The sequence below is a fragment of the Protopterus annectens genome, chromosome 7.part0 (genome assembly GCF_019279795.1).
Source record: "Protopterus annectens isolate FY-2018-M chromosome 7.part0, PAN1.0, whole genome shotgun sequence".
NCBI lineage: Eukaryota > Metazoa > Chordata > Ceratodontiformes > Protopteridae > Protopterus > Protopterus annectens.
In genome coordinates this window covers 875,834,723-875,849,353 of record NC_056739.1, presented here as the reverse complement: position 1 = coordinate 875,849,353, position 14,631 = coordinate 875,834,723, and the positions used below count along the sequence as shown (strand labels likewise).

Sequence of the window (14,631 nt, the reverse complement as noted above, 5' to 3'; positions counted from 1 at the left end):
CCATCACTTGTGAAAACTGCTCAAATTTTTGCCTCATATTTTTGTTCTGATCTGTTCCTCATAAAATTTGTGGTTTTCTGGATTTAATTCACTAAATAATGATAGGCATTTGAATTTCAGACGTCATATTCTTCAGAAAGTACATGGTAACACAAAACCTTTTACTCTAGCAATTTTCTGCATTTACAAGATAAATATTTGAAATTTGTCCCTATTTTTGGGGCTGTATTCCCCCATTATTGGCTTTGTTTGGGGGCTGTATTCCCCCATTATTGGCTTTGTCCAGGTGTTTTGTGCTAAGAGGTTGAGAGCTATGGTGAGAACTGAATTCAGTAAATGATAGCCTATTGCATTATTACTAGCTTATCATTTTTTTAATGTAACATAGGCAATTTATTCTTCAAGGGCAACAGGCACTTTATTTGTAGATGAAACAATGAAATGTAACGTTGTTTGCTACCAGCAACCTCTTCATTAGTTACAGATCTCTCTAATGTGGAATTGTTTAGATTACTTTTACTTCTGCAGAGATTGTGCATATTTACTGATACTGGCGAACTGTAGACGTTTGAGTAGACTTTTATGATGGAAATGTTCTGAACTGGGCAGTTTTGTCATTATTGGTGCATGCATTTTTGTTTCATTGTTTACTGGGAAAAATATTCAAAACAATAAATTTAAAACACCCTCTAACAACTGTACTGTATTATACAATGAATATAATTTAATACAAACAGGAAGGTGTATCAAAGAACACATGTATGTTTCCTGTGCAAGGGGCCTATGATTTGAAAACGGCCCAAAGTTGATCTTTATCTGCCACTGGCCAGATGTATTTTTTTAATGTGGGTTTCAATACTGTTTCAATGAATGGTGAGTTTCAAGGGCAGAGAAGTTTTATTTTCATTGTGAGACTGCATTACTTTGTTTATCAGAAGTCTGTTAGTGTTTGTGCTATAAAATGTAAAGTAAAACTTTTAAATGAAATCCAAATCAAAGCAGTATGCACATTACAGTGTTTTATGGCAAATGGGGCAAAATAGCCAAATAATGGGACTTTGGAATGGCTGCGGGGGGGGGGGTGGCCCCATTTCACCAAACTCAGACAGCCCTGGCTGAACTATACCCCTCAACTGTCCATTTATTTGCAGAATGAATAGATTTTGGTTCTTAGTTTTGGTTTGTTCCTCATAAAATTTGTGGTTTTCTGGCAAATCATTTAGGAATGACGTCACTAAATAATGACAGACATTGAGTTTCAGACTTCATACCCTTCCGAAAAATGCATGCTAAAGCAAGACCTGTTATTCTGTCAACTGTCCGTTAATACAAGAGCAATTTTTAGTACTGTTTGTATGTTCTCCAATATATTTGGCCTTGTCCAGATTTCCTGCATTAAGAGGTTGAGAGGGGATGTATATTAGAACATCGAAATTTCATTATTTCGAATGTTCTAACATCGACCCCTATTCAGCGAACGCTGACAACATCGAACATTCAGAACAGCAAATTTTTTTCTAGGGAAAAAATTTGCTGTTCCAAAACACATACACACAACACAAGCACACAAAACAAACAGCAATCCACACACATACACCCAAAATCTTGCAACTAACCCTACACTAAACTGTACAAACACCACTAACTATCCACTTACCTTAACCCAAACCCTAACCCTAAGGTCAGTCACTATCGCACACTAACCTCACCTGCGCACTAACCCGACTTAATCCTCACGTCCACACAATCGCACACATACCGCCCTCGCACCCTAACTCACCTAACCCATGCCCAATCGCACACTTACCTGAACCTGACCCGTAACTTTCCACCACAGCACTGAAAATAGCGAAACGACAGAAACGGACAACTGAATTCTTTCCCTGGGATAAAATTTGATTATCTGTCATTTCGCTAGTTTCAGTGTTCGCTGAATAGGGGTCGATGTTAGAACGTTCGAAATAATGAAATTTCAACGTGCTAATATAGACCCGTTGAGAGGTACGTGCAGATAAATTGCTTTATAGAATTGGGTATAACCAACCCTCTCAACTGTTCCCGATTTTGGCTCAAAGTGTTACGCTGCCCCTAATAATCCCTCTGCAAAATGACAAATTTAGAAGAAATCCTGGAGGGTTTACAATTAATAAGTAATTGTAATGATCAGAGTTGTAGATACTTTTAATTTCAGAAATGCATGTAGATTCTCTTATTTTGTTAGCTGCTCAAGTTAACAGTACTAATATTAAAAAAATGTCCCCCCTTTGACAGGTTACCAGCTGTATTATGTGGCTATTTTGTATTTTTGCATCACATTTTTGGTCCGTTTTTCATAAAATTGTGGTTTTCTGGCAAATTAGTGGCAAATCATTAAAGACTGAAGTTAGAAAATAATGACAGACATTGGAGTTTCAGATTTCATACCCTTCAGAAAATTCATACTAATGCAAGACCTACTATTCTTTTCTCTTTCTAGGTTTATAAGAGCAATATTTAAAATTGTCCTTATTTCTGGGCCTTTGTCCCATTCTATTTACGTTTTTGTCCAGATTTCTAGCTCTGAGGTTGAGAGGTATGACAAATGTGTCAGGGCCATCCCCGTCAGCCAGAGACATTCCAAATTGTGACATACTTGTACCCCACTCCCCCATGTAGTGACTCCCATCCAAGGTAGGCACAAGTAATACAGTGGCTTTTCATCTGTCCTTGATTTTGCAGATTGTTCTGGTTTTCCGTCATTTTTATACTGTTGATTTATGCTTCTTATTCAGAAAATGCATGTTGTTGCAGTACCTGTTGGTCTGTGTTTAAGTAGCAATGCTTTAATGACCATCAGGTAAGCTTGTCTGAGATTGTGAGATGCAAGTAAGTTTGATAAGCATACTGTTAAAGAATTACTAACATTGAAAGCCTTATTGTTGTTGCCGTGTTGAGAATATTTACATAACTAGACAGCGTATAAGCCTTGGGTATTGAAATGCATATAACAGTATTTGTAATAAAGGACAGGATTACAGTATTTTCAGAACCTCATTACATTTGTTGGAGACTTGCAGTCATCTTTGCAGGCTTTACCTGTAAACTAAACAGAATGCCAATCTATCGTGTGTGGTCCATAACCTGTGCAGTAATTCTTTAAGCAATTTATCTTGAGCTTGTTTCTTGTTTGCTGTTCATTTTTTTAATTTTGATCATGTTTTCCCCGTGAAACAAGTAGATAGTTGCTGTCAGGCAGCTGGTCTTTTTTGGATAAGAAACATTTTTACAAGTGGAGGTATCACAGAGATTGCTACTTTCAGCATGTTACTTGGTACTTTTATAAAGCTAAATATAAATTATAATTAGAACTGCAGTGCAAGGAAAAGTGGTTTGAGTTGAGTGCTGCTTGGTTTTTATACTTGATTTTGACTGGCATTCCAGTAATGTATTTAAAAAGTAATTTATTTTTTCATGCCTCACAACCTTTTTGTTTTCATCTAGATATTAAGTAAGTTGTCATGTAGCCAATGCATTGAAATATTTTTTTTTTCTACACTTCATTTTGTCTTGATTGGACTCTCATAATGATGGTTTGGCACCCAGGGCAGAGGGCAGCGTATTTAATTAAAGTTCCAGTTTTTGTGGTTTTTAGCATAGCCCCACCCCTTTCTAGTTGGCCACAACCCTTCTCATTGGCCCCACCCATTCAGCTATCTCCTGCAGCCACCCTTTGATTTTACGTCACCAGCCGCCACTGGAACACTACAATGTGGAGACCAAATAGCCAAAAATCTGGACTTGCCCCCATCAAACAACTTTGAAAGAGCAATATTTTATATTTGCTCTTCTACTGCATTTTTAGTCTTTTTTTTTTTTTTTTGGTTTGTTGGGACTTGGCATTTTGATTTCCAACATTTCACTAAGGCGCCACTGTCATTCGTCATACTGTTTCATTTCAACTCCCTGTTCATCAACTTGCATTCCACACACATGTAAACACTGTATCTTTCATTTTTTCCTGCTAGTACAAAGCTACATTAAAGTTTTGATGGCACAAAAGGAAGAGTGGAAGTATCTGAATGTAAGCTACATGGTTCACAGTATTAGCTTTTAAAGCATAAATAATGCATGTATTTCTCGAGTTTGTTTCAGAGGATTTCCTTTGTGTGATTAGTGCCATTTTCCAGTTGTGAAATGAAAGGTAGATTATGAAATAAGACCTTGTGTATGGGAAGACATTTAGGTCCCAGGGCTATAAAAGAATAACTTTATATGTTAAGCGTTTTGAAATGTTTTAGTTAATGTGGTTCATTACCATGTAATGCAGAATATAAGCCATATCACTAGAAGCAGATAGTGACTGTAAGGTATGACTCAAATGAAAACTGTAACAATTTCTTCTATTTCAGATATGCTGGAAATTAATGAAGGCATTTCAACACTGTCTGCCGATACTGTTTGGGGAGCTCTTAGAGGTAAGTATCCTTAAAATAGGAGCAAAAATGCTGTTTCGTTTGACTTTTCTCTCTCAGTCATGCTATTAACAACTGCATGGGATAGATGCTGTCTAACAATTACTGACTACAAATCTCAATATGTTTAATACATTCAGTATCCTGAGATGTCAATCTTTATAGTTGAGCTAACTGTTCCTTAATATTATTTTTTCCTCCTTTAAGATGGATTATTACCATACTTCTCAACCGTACTGAATTCCTCAGTATTTACCAGTTTTGAGAGGAAATAATGGGGTGCCACAAATTCCTGAGTGGCTCCTTTAATTCCCAATTTTTTTATTATTTTATATATGTGTATATATATATATATATATATATATATATATATATATATATATATATATATATATATATATATACACAACTTTAAATTTATGGCTGACCTCACCACGCATCACCAGCCTACAGGGGCATGCGTGATGACATCAGTTTCATGTGACAGACTGCCTGTTGGACTCTCTCTCTGTCAGATATTTGAAATGTTTTGGAGGGAAGTATGGAATATCGCAGCATGGCATCAAGTGGAGCAGAGTTTCAGTGTGCACAATTTAAGTTCTGCTTCTGTAGAGTCTGCCCATTCAGGATGAGAAAAGCCTCCAGGTACGAAAAAAGAATGCAAAAACAAAATGCAGTTTATTTGTAGGCATGTGTGTGCATAGCTGGGGGGCAGCTGGCATCCTATTCTTCTGTCCGTCCACACAATTGTTTTACTGTATTCAATTCTACGTAAGTCCGCAAGTCAATCCATATTTTCTAAGGAAGTCCAGATTGCTTCTTTACTAAGTAAGTCTGGATTGCTGCTCTGCATTTGTAAGGGTTGCTAATTTTAAAACAAACGTTTTTTGCTGTATTCAGCTCTAAGTAGGATTGTTGGCAGTGTGTCTGTGTGCTGTATTCAATTCTGATGTGCTGTATTCAATTCTAAATAAGTCCGGATTGCTGTCTGTGCATCTGTGTACTATATTAAATTGTAATGTGCTATACTTATTTTTTAAGCAAGTCCAGATTGCTGCAGTTTGTAAGGGTTGATAATTTTAAACCAACTATAAGAGGGTTACTGTGTGCTGTATTCAATTCTGACTAAGTACGGATTGCATGTAGTAATGGTTACTAATTTTAAACTGACCGTTTTTTGTTGCATTCAACTCTAAGTAGGATTGCTGACTGTGCATCTGTGCGCTGTATTCAGTTCTAATGTGCTGCACTTATTTTCTAAGCAAGTCCGGATTGCTGCCTTTACATGGGTTGCTAATTTTAAACCAACCGTAAGAGGGGTCTGTGTGTCTGTATAAAATGGCCCATTTAAGTATACCTGGTGGTTAGTGTTACTCAGGCTCAAACCCTGTACCTTCGGTACAAGAAGCAAGAGGCTGAATTCTCTATCCATACCACTTGAGAGCTATGGGCTGAACTAATTGAATCACATTTTCACAGAGTGCCTGGTTTACTTTTGGTCTGTTCCTCTTAAAATTTGTGGTTTTCTGGCAAATCAATGAGAAATGAATTAACTAATGATAGCCATTTAAGTTTCAGTCTTCCTGTCTTTCAGGAAATACACGGAAACATAAAACATTTTATTCTAGTAACTTTTAAAGATTGCACAAGCAGTGTTTAAAATGTGACCCTGGTTTTTGGGACTTTGTCCCCTCCCCCAATAAATTTTGGATTTTTCCAGATGTCTTGTGTTGCAAAGTTGAGATGTAGTTGAGTGTCAAGTGGATTTTACAAGGAGCTGAGAGCTTCAGAGGAAGAGAAGTTTAGTACTACTTATGCCAAGTCTGATTGCATTGTTAGTAGCACAACCGGTAGTATACTTGCTTTTGATGCAGAAGGCTGTGGGTTCTACTCCCACAGTATGTAAATGGATTGCTGATACTGTACTGTGTTGCACTTTTAAAGGGGGTGGATGCTGCAGTCCTGAGAATGTCCTCCTTTGGAGAAGGTACTTCGTAACTATGAACCTGTTATCAGTTTGCCATCCATTCCCTATTGCAATATTACTAGCTTATGTTTTAATGTAACATAGGCAATTTATTCTTCAAGGGTAACAGGCACTTTATTTGTAGATGATTGATTGTGTCTTTCAGCTTTTCCCGGTTAGGGGTCGCCACAGCGGAACTCCGGTCCGCTAATGATTGGCAGTTGATTTTTACGTGCTGAGTTGCCAGCCCTAACGCACAACATTCAACGAAGGTACGCCCATTCATGCATGTTTCCACAGAAGACGCTCTAACTGAGAATCGAACGGGACAGCGTCTTGCTGTGAGGTGACAACGCTACCGCAGCACCACCACCGCGTGTTTGGCACTTTATTTGTAGATGAAACAATGAAATATAAAGTTCCATGAGGAGTTGTCTAAAGCATAGACCAAAAACATGTACATAGCCAAAACAATCTTTTTTTTTTTTTCTGAGGAGGTAAAAGCCAGTGAACTTTCATAATCCAGCTATGCAATTAAGATCATGTAGCCCAGCTAAAATGAATAAATAAATAATTTCCTTAGTTATACGGCCTTATACCCATTTGCTACACCCAAAATTTCTGACTCTAGTACTCCGTACAGGACTTTTTTAAAGTTTGCCAAATCATTACACTCCCAAACCATGCTTCCAGTTATCTCTCTCTTCCTCATCACACCAATAACATTTGCCGTCTACATTAACATTGCCTTTTGATTTAAAAAAAATGTTCTTACCAGGAACCAGAATAAGCCTTCTTCATGCATTTACTTTCAGCCCTGGCAAATTTTTTTGTCTGCCTCTGTACAGTGTTGTGAATGTGGTCATCCAGTGTAGAAAACAAAGTAATATTTGGATCTACAAGACAAGAACAAAACCTCCTCTGTAATGCCCTTATTTAAACTTATGATGTTATTGTTAAAGTTTTCTGTTAAATGTGAACTGTGTTTAATAATCTCAGTCAATTCTAAACCAGTGTGGTCAAAGAATTCAACATTTTATTGTGTAATGGAGAATCGGGGGGGAGGCTGTAGTTCTATGAGGGTACTTCACATTTGACTTTGATTGTGCGCATTTTGAATCTTTAAGCATTCTCTTCAACAAGTATTGTCCAGTTGTAAGGACTTGGACTTGAGTAAGTTTTTCCTCTAATATCTATAGTCAGGTAGATTGCATGCAACACCAACATCCTAGGGTTTGTTGTCAGTACCAAAAACTGAAGTTTAGAGAGGTACTTTAACATGTCAATGTTCGTAGTAGAAGATTTGTCAGTTGATTTAACAGTTGTTATCAGACCTACCAGTATTGACTGACTAATAATCCCTGACGGTTCTTGTACAAAGAGATTGAGATTACCAACTGTATCATTGTTGTGGTAATCAGAATTCCTTTCATTCTGTAAATTACAAATAGAATTGCTCATTGAATATAATTCCCGGAACTGCATGCCCTGAGGCAGCAAACATAAACTGATATTTCTGTCTATATGACAGAGGTAGTGGTCCTCTCCAATCAATTATTGCAATATTAAATCTACATTTGATTGGTTTGGTTTATCATGTAATGAGGGAACTTTTTGTGTTTAAATTGCGGGCGTTTACTGCTTGCATGTATACTGATGAAGAAAAGTCGTACATTGATGAAAGCACTAAAATCATAGGTTCCTGGTATGTTTGTGTCTTTTGGCTTTTCCCGGTTAGGGGTCGCCACAGTGGAACTCCGGTTCGCTAATGTATACCTCCTGGTAATCTGTTTTTTTTTTTTTTTCTAAATACAAAACCAAGTGATGAACGAATGAGCCAACATTCATTTTAACACACTGCTGTAAATTACTGAGAGAATATTCTGCAAAATCTTACATCTCTGTGTCATTATAATTTGCCTTTTAAATATATTGACTGCCTTTTTAATCCTCCAATGTCTTAGCTGTATCCCTGTAAATTTAAAGATAGTCCAGCACCTCTAAATGGTACACACTTGTGCCACTTACAGAAGTGGTGTCTGGAATGATTGAGCTTCAAGGTGACATATCTTTAGCCCATTTTTTCCCAGTTCAACAGTTTTTAGAAAAAAATATATGATATGGCAGTAGTACATGATCCTTTTTCTTAGTTTTATTTTTGTTTCAGCTCTGCTAATTAATTTGGAAATCTAAAAAACAGTTACAAGTTCTGAAATTCCTCCTTGGGCTTGTAGAGTGTTCAAACTTGACTGTCAACTAAAGCATTAAAGCTAGAAATTAAAGATGGCAGAAGAAACTGACAGTACTAAATCAGACCAACATTAAATATCTTGGATACTGTAGGTACAATCTACGTCTGGTTGGTCTCACTGAGCATTAGTATTTCTTCCAAGCATTCCATTACTTATTTTCATAAGATCTTGACTCTGTTAATAACTCAAAACGTAGGACTTTATTCAGCAGTCCATTAAGATTGACTTGGTATGTCAGCTGCCCCCCCCCCCACACCCCGTGTCAGCATGGTTATAATAGGGCAGCTGTTGTCAAACTACTGTTGATCTCTGATGGGAAATCTTATAATTCAGGAAGCAGTCTTGCAAAATTATGTTAAATCAGTCCTCTATCCAGATGTTTTATGACTTGTTCACAGAGATTGGTGTTAAATGTAATTCTTTCCCTGGTATAAGGCAAACTGTTTGGTGATAGGGAACATCATTTAAGTTATGTTGTGAGGAAACGCCGTAACTTAAAATGTTAGGGTTTATAGCTTTTTTTGTTAGTATGTATAAGAAGCTGAGAAGGAACTTAATAGTTTATGGACAAACTAGGTCATCTGAGCTTAGGAATGTTTGCCTTTAACTTAGTGTAGCTTGTTTTTATTTATCTCTCTCTTTTTTTTTTGATTTTTATGGTACATTACTGATAATCACTTTGAGTCTCAGTGTTGGGAAAGTCCCTTTCATCAATACTTGGTTCTGATAACATGATCTACATATGAATGTAAATGGCATTAATGATCAAATTGAGAGGAAGAGCTTTGTCAAAAATGTTCGGCACTTTGAAGCTGTTTGAGAAGGATGAGAATGAGTGGCCAGTGCCAGCTCACCCATCCAGCAGGATGGATGCACCCCTGTCTCACCACATGTGACACCTAGCAAGAGAGGGTAGCCCCCCCCCCCCAGAACAAATAAGATGGTCTTCTCCCTACCCTTATCTCCCATTGTGGAATGGAGGACTGAATGAGGCTCAGAGGCAGAAATGCGCTTGCCTGTCCCTGGAATGCATGACTCTCATTCCACTGGAGCAAAATGGACCAACTTAGTTAAGGTAGACAAGCCACCGTACAAGGTCCTTGGGGGGTGTAGGCAGCAAAAAAAATGTTCAGCATTTAAACAAAGCTCTTATGTTTAGAGGAAATATTTTGGCACCATATAATCCCAGTCTCTTTAATGGTTTTCTGTGGGCTGTTTTTTTAATAGGGAGATCCAGTTACATGTGGGTCGCACTGGGGGACCATGTGTAGGAAAGTACCAAGGATGGGAACATCAGAGAACTGGCAGTAGAGTATGCCTGAAGTCAATGGTTCCAATTAAATAAAGCAAGTAACCAAAAAAAATGTAATACTTTCTGTTTGAGTACTAAAGAGATATTTTAATATTCATCTGGATGCACTTATTTTGGCAAAATGCATATTTTCAAGATTGCATGTACCTTGCTTCTTTAAATTTCTCTCTTCCCTAAAATTGGTACACCTTCGTAGAGTCAAATTGTTCCTGGTTGCCTTCATTTAGATTAGAAAAGCAAAAAAAAAAAAAAATAGTAGAATTGACTGTTTCCTTTGTTATTTTTATATAACCATATGGATACAAGTCCAAGAATGATTTTAGAGCATTCTCCACTTGTGGCTGTTCTCCGATATTGCAAGTAATATTAAGCCCTTTAAAATACATAATTGTCATTCATCTAGTACAGGAACAAAGTACAACATAATATTGCTGCATAGTGGCAAAGCAATTTAAATCAGTAAGTTAGTTTCACAAAACAAAAGGGCTACATTTAAATTTTATAAAGCTTTTTTCCTGGCTTATTTGTCTTAAAAGGTGCTTTAAAGAAAATAAAGCCCATCTTCAGATTCTAGAAGAACATATCAGAAAATTATCTGAATTATTAATTGTCCATTATCAAAAATATGTACACACCAGGGCCATGTTATAGGCTAGATTTTAGCTTTTTGAACTTTGGCAACCTCATGTTTATTGTATGGACTCTCTTTTTCTGTTGAAGAAAATGTCCTGCTCTACTGGCTATGCAATGCAACACAAGTCATATCAATGTTCTAGAATATGGAGCTAATCTTTGTACGAGTTACTGACTTACTATTTTTTTCCAGAATTGGACTCACTTAAAAGATCATTCTGTTAATGCAGAACACACATGATTATAATCAGGTCTTCAGTCATAACCGTATTGTGTGTTCAAGATGTGAAAGCCAAAAAATTTGCCTCAAGATCAAAGCTCAAGAGATGAATCTTTGCATCCATGTTGAGAACACACAGATGGTAGTGACTGGGGACCCAATTTATAGTTCTTTGTAGTGCATGGAGCTTTATCTGCTGCATGTTCATTGATAACTAAAATGACAGTTCCAGTGGCTGATATGGTAGTAAGTACATTCTGCATTGCATTTGTACACTGTTTGGTCCCTTACTTAATTTTTCCCAGTTATTTAGATATCTTTTTTTTTCTCATCCTTCCCTTCTGCCTGCTAACCATTGAGCTCCTCAGCAGTTATACCTCTTCAGCTTTTTAGCTCACGGATTTTGGACAAAGCCAAAAATAAAGGTCTAAAATTGGGGACATTTTTAAATGTTACTGCAATTCACTTAATTGAACAATATTTTTTATATCATTATAATTGTGCATTTTCTGAACAATGAGAAGTAAGAAATTCTGTCTGGTATTTATGTAATCCTCATAGATTTACCAGAAAATCAAAAAGTTTGAGGGACAAGGCACAAATCAGAGACAAAATTGGAGACATTCCACAAAATTTTGGACAGTTGGGAGGTATATCAGTAGTATATGGGCCCATTTTTTTGTCAATGAGGAACTTTCTTCAGATCTATCAGGGTGAGTGCCTGAACAGGGGCTATCACATAAGGGCACTAGTCAGGGAGGAGGATGCTTTTGCCTTCCTAGCATTCGAGAACATTTTTCAGTCATGGCTGTAACCCTTCCCCTCATTGTGGGGTACACCTGCATCACCTCAGAGACTGCTAAATTCCCACCACGTCGTCATGTGCGCTGTCACATGTGAGCCATGAGCTACCATCACTGCCTTGGACAGCCACAGTACTGGCTCTTGCTTTCAGTACTTATGAGACGCTTGTCCCATGACTCCAGAGTAGTAGTCAGAGCTAGCTGGGAAACCACCTTCTTCCCAGGCAGGCACCACTCATCCTCCCTGCCAAAACAGTCACCTGAGCTGCTATTCAAACATGGGTCACCTGTGTTGTAACCAGGGCTTTCTCTGTCTATGCCACCAGACCGGTGGACCTGTGATCTTAATTTAGTGTGGCAAAAACTGATCATATAAAAGGTTTATCTGTAGTTTGTAACCAACAGGATTATATGCTGCAGGCATTAGAACCAACTTGACTGTTAACGTTTTAGACTGCCTTATACTCCGGTCTTTCCCATCACATATCATACTTCTCACTCACCATTTATTTACCATGCTAACTCCTTGGCCATGTAAGAAATTAGTTCTGGTTGCTTATTTGTAGAATATTGTTAGAATTTAGAATTTTGTTAGCGGGTTTCATCATAGCTCCTGCATTAGGAAGCATGACTGCAGTTATCCTTTATCTTTAAACTAGTTTGCCTGTGATTTCTTTACTTTTGCTGTCATTATTTTTTCTTGTTAGGCACTGTAGGATTTAGGCCTGATCCAGTCTCCAACCTGGTGATCTTGCTGAAGAAGTGTGCCTGCATTAAGGCAATACTGTCCACAAATAGACACATACTGAGTCTTATATGCCTAGGGGAAAGGCACAGTACATCCTCATTACTCCAGCTGCACAAATTTTAACCACTCAACTAGGTAAAGGAAATGTGAAAATGGTTGCAACATTTTTTGTCTAAAAAAGTTTTGTTGGACGAACTTATCAGGCCTGCCTGAGCAGTGGCAGTCTTAGTCTCCTGACACTGAAGCACCTCATTATGTTTTCTCCAACCTTTCTATAGCCATTGAGAAACTAAAGGTGATTTCTTCTCCAAAGGAGAGGCATTCCTCATCGACAGTAATGTCTCTAGTTATGGAGTCCAAAAAGGTTTAAAAAAAATAAAAAGTGCTGTTAGAGAAACTGGGGCCATGTAGACAGAGATGGTAAGCTTTTTTTCCACCACACTTTCATTATGGTTTCTTACTGACCTCACTCACATGACTTGTTTTCAGTGGTATTTGTTCAGTGAAATGCTTCATGTGAAGAAAAAGCTACCAGATGAGCCACTTAAAGGGAGATTCAATGTCCAGGTTTAAGTCTGCTGAAAAATGACTAATCTTTTGGTTTACATTTTATACAGTGTGGCAGAAGGTGAGACTATAGTGGCATGATCTATCATGGTACCCCCAGCTCAGACTGACTTTTAGAAGGGTACAATTGTGATGATCTCTTTGGGTTTCTCTAGTCACAGTTTTTCTGGTTTGTAGAGAGGTGCCTTAAGAATATGGATGAGTTGGGCAAGACCCATATGACTGTGGCAGTAAAATGCCATCCTCAACAGCATTGCTACAAAATAAAATGCTGAGGAGCCATTGTGGTGGTTGTTCAAGAGTGGCCCACAGTACAAAAAAAGAAACCTGAAGAATGCTGGAAATAGCCAATCCCAGTTAGATAAATTCAGAGAAAGTCTTCCTTCCAGTGAGTGGGCAGTCACCTCTTCCACTGGAGAGAATGTAGTAAGCAGCAGGGTGGACAGCAATGTTCTTCAAGGGTTCTCTGACTGCTTCTCTCTAGGGGCAGTCAAGGGCTGACTGCCATGATTGTTAAATATCCTAAAGAGCAGGTGGGTTATTGACATGAGTACAGAGAATATCATCACATTCATCATCTTTCCCTGCCCTCACATCGTTGTCTTTGCCAGCCATCCAACCTTTTCAAAAGCAATTGGCAGGCAAGGAGGTACTAAAACTCTTGCAAAAAGCTAACTTCTGGGAGGTTCAACAGATAAGAAAGGGCAAGAGTACCACTCCAGATTTTTTTCATTTTCTTTTTTTTTTTTGTTTTTATATATGCACCAAAAAGAAACAGAAGACTTTAGACCCGTGCTTGGTTTTAGTATTATATACATCAAATTCCCAAAGAAACCTTTTGCATTGCCGTGGTGCAAAATATTCTGCCTTTTCTGTTGCAAGGAGATGGGTCTTTGGACCTCTTAAGATGTCTACCAGCGTATTGTGATTGTTGAGGAATGCAGGGAAATGCCTGTGGTTTGAGGTAGGAGCCACCCATTACCAGTCTAGGACTCACCCATTTGGTCTTACCAAGATAGCCATGATGTTCATCAGGAGCATTACAGTAATAGCTCATTAGAGACTACTTGAAAGTTTGGCCTCTTGCTACCCCGATTTTTATCAAGCTGTTGAACAGTAGGGAGTTGTTATTCAGATTGTTTGGTTATTAGGGTTTCATGTTCATCCTGGTGAAGTCTAACGTGTAGCCAACACATCGTATTACATTTAATGGCTGCTCGAGAGACACCTTATTCTACACATCATTTCTAGTTACAAAAAAAATGTACATGTTCCTGGCCAGAGTACAGGACATAACGTGGTCGTTATCAGCCCCAACAGATTCCTGTCTCTGAAGTCTTGAAAATATATCAGGATCCCTTTTCATGGTGCCACACATCAAACAACTCTTGAGGGTACTGCAGCAGGTGGTTTGAGTACAGTGCTCCTAGCACAGCTAGACAATTCTTCAACTCAATAGAATTTACAAGGCTAGCTGGTCACACATCAGCTGGTGGCTAGCTGTGGAGGGCCTTTCTTTGGGCCATGTCTTCCAAGTTCTCCTCCTACATTCACTGTTAAACAAAAGCATTTGCTCTCTGGTGGTGGGGCACTCTGAATAGATGGTGCAGGGTATGTGGTCCCTTCTGGGATCCCACTTTCACATCAGTGCGCTGGAAACGAAAGCTGTTTATCTCATA

The 14,631-nt window shown here is 38.1% G+C and overlaps 1 protein-coding gene across 1 annotated transcript in view; it reads left to right on the top strand.

Moving 5' to 3' along the window:
* Positions 1–14,631, top strand: part of LOC122806757 (beta-hexosaminidase subunit alpha-like) — a 906,429-nt gene that overhangs the window by 146,224 nt on the left and 745,574 nt on the right. Inside the window, exon 3 of the mRNA XM_044077450.1 lies at positions 4,389–4,454. Within this exon, the coding sequence (XP_043933385.1) occupies positions 4,389–4,454 (66 nt within the window). The remainder of the gene's footprint in view (positions 1–4,388; positions 4,455–14,631) is intronic.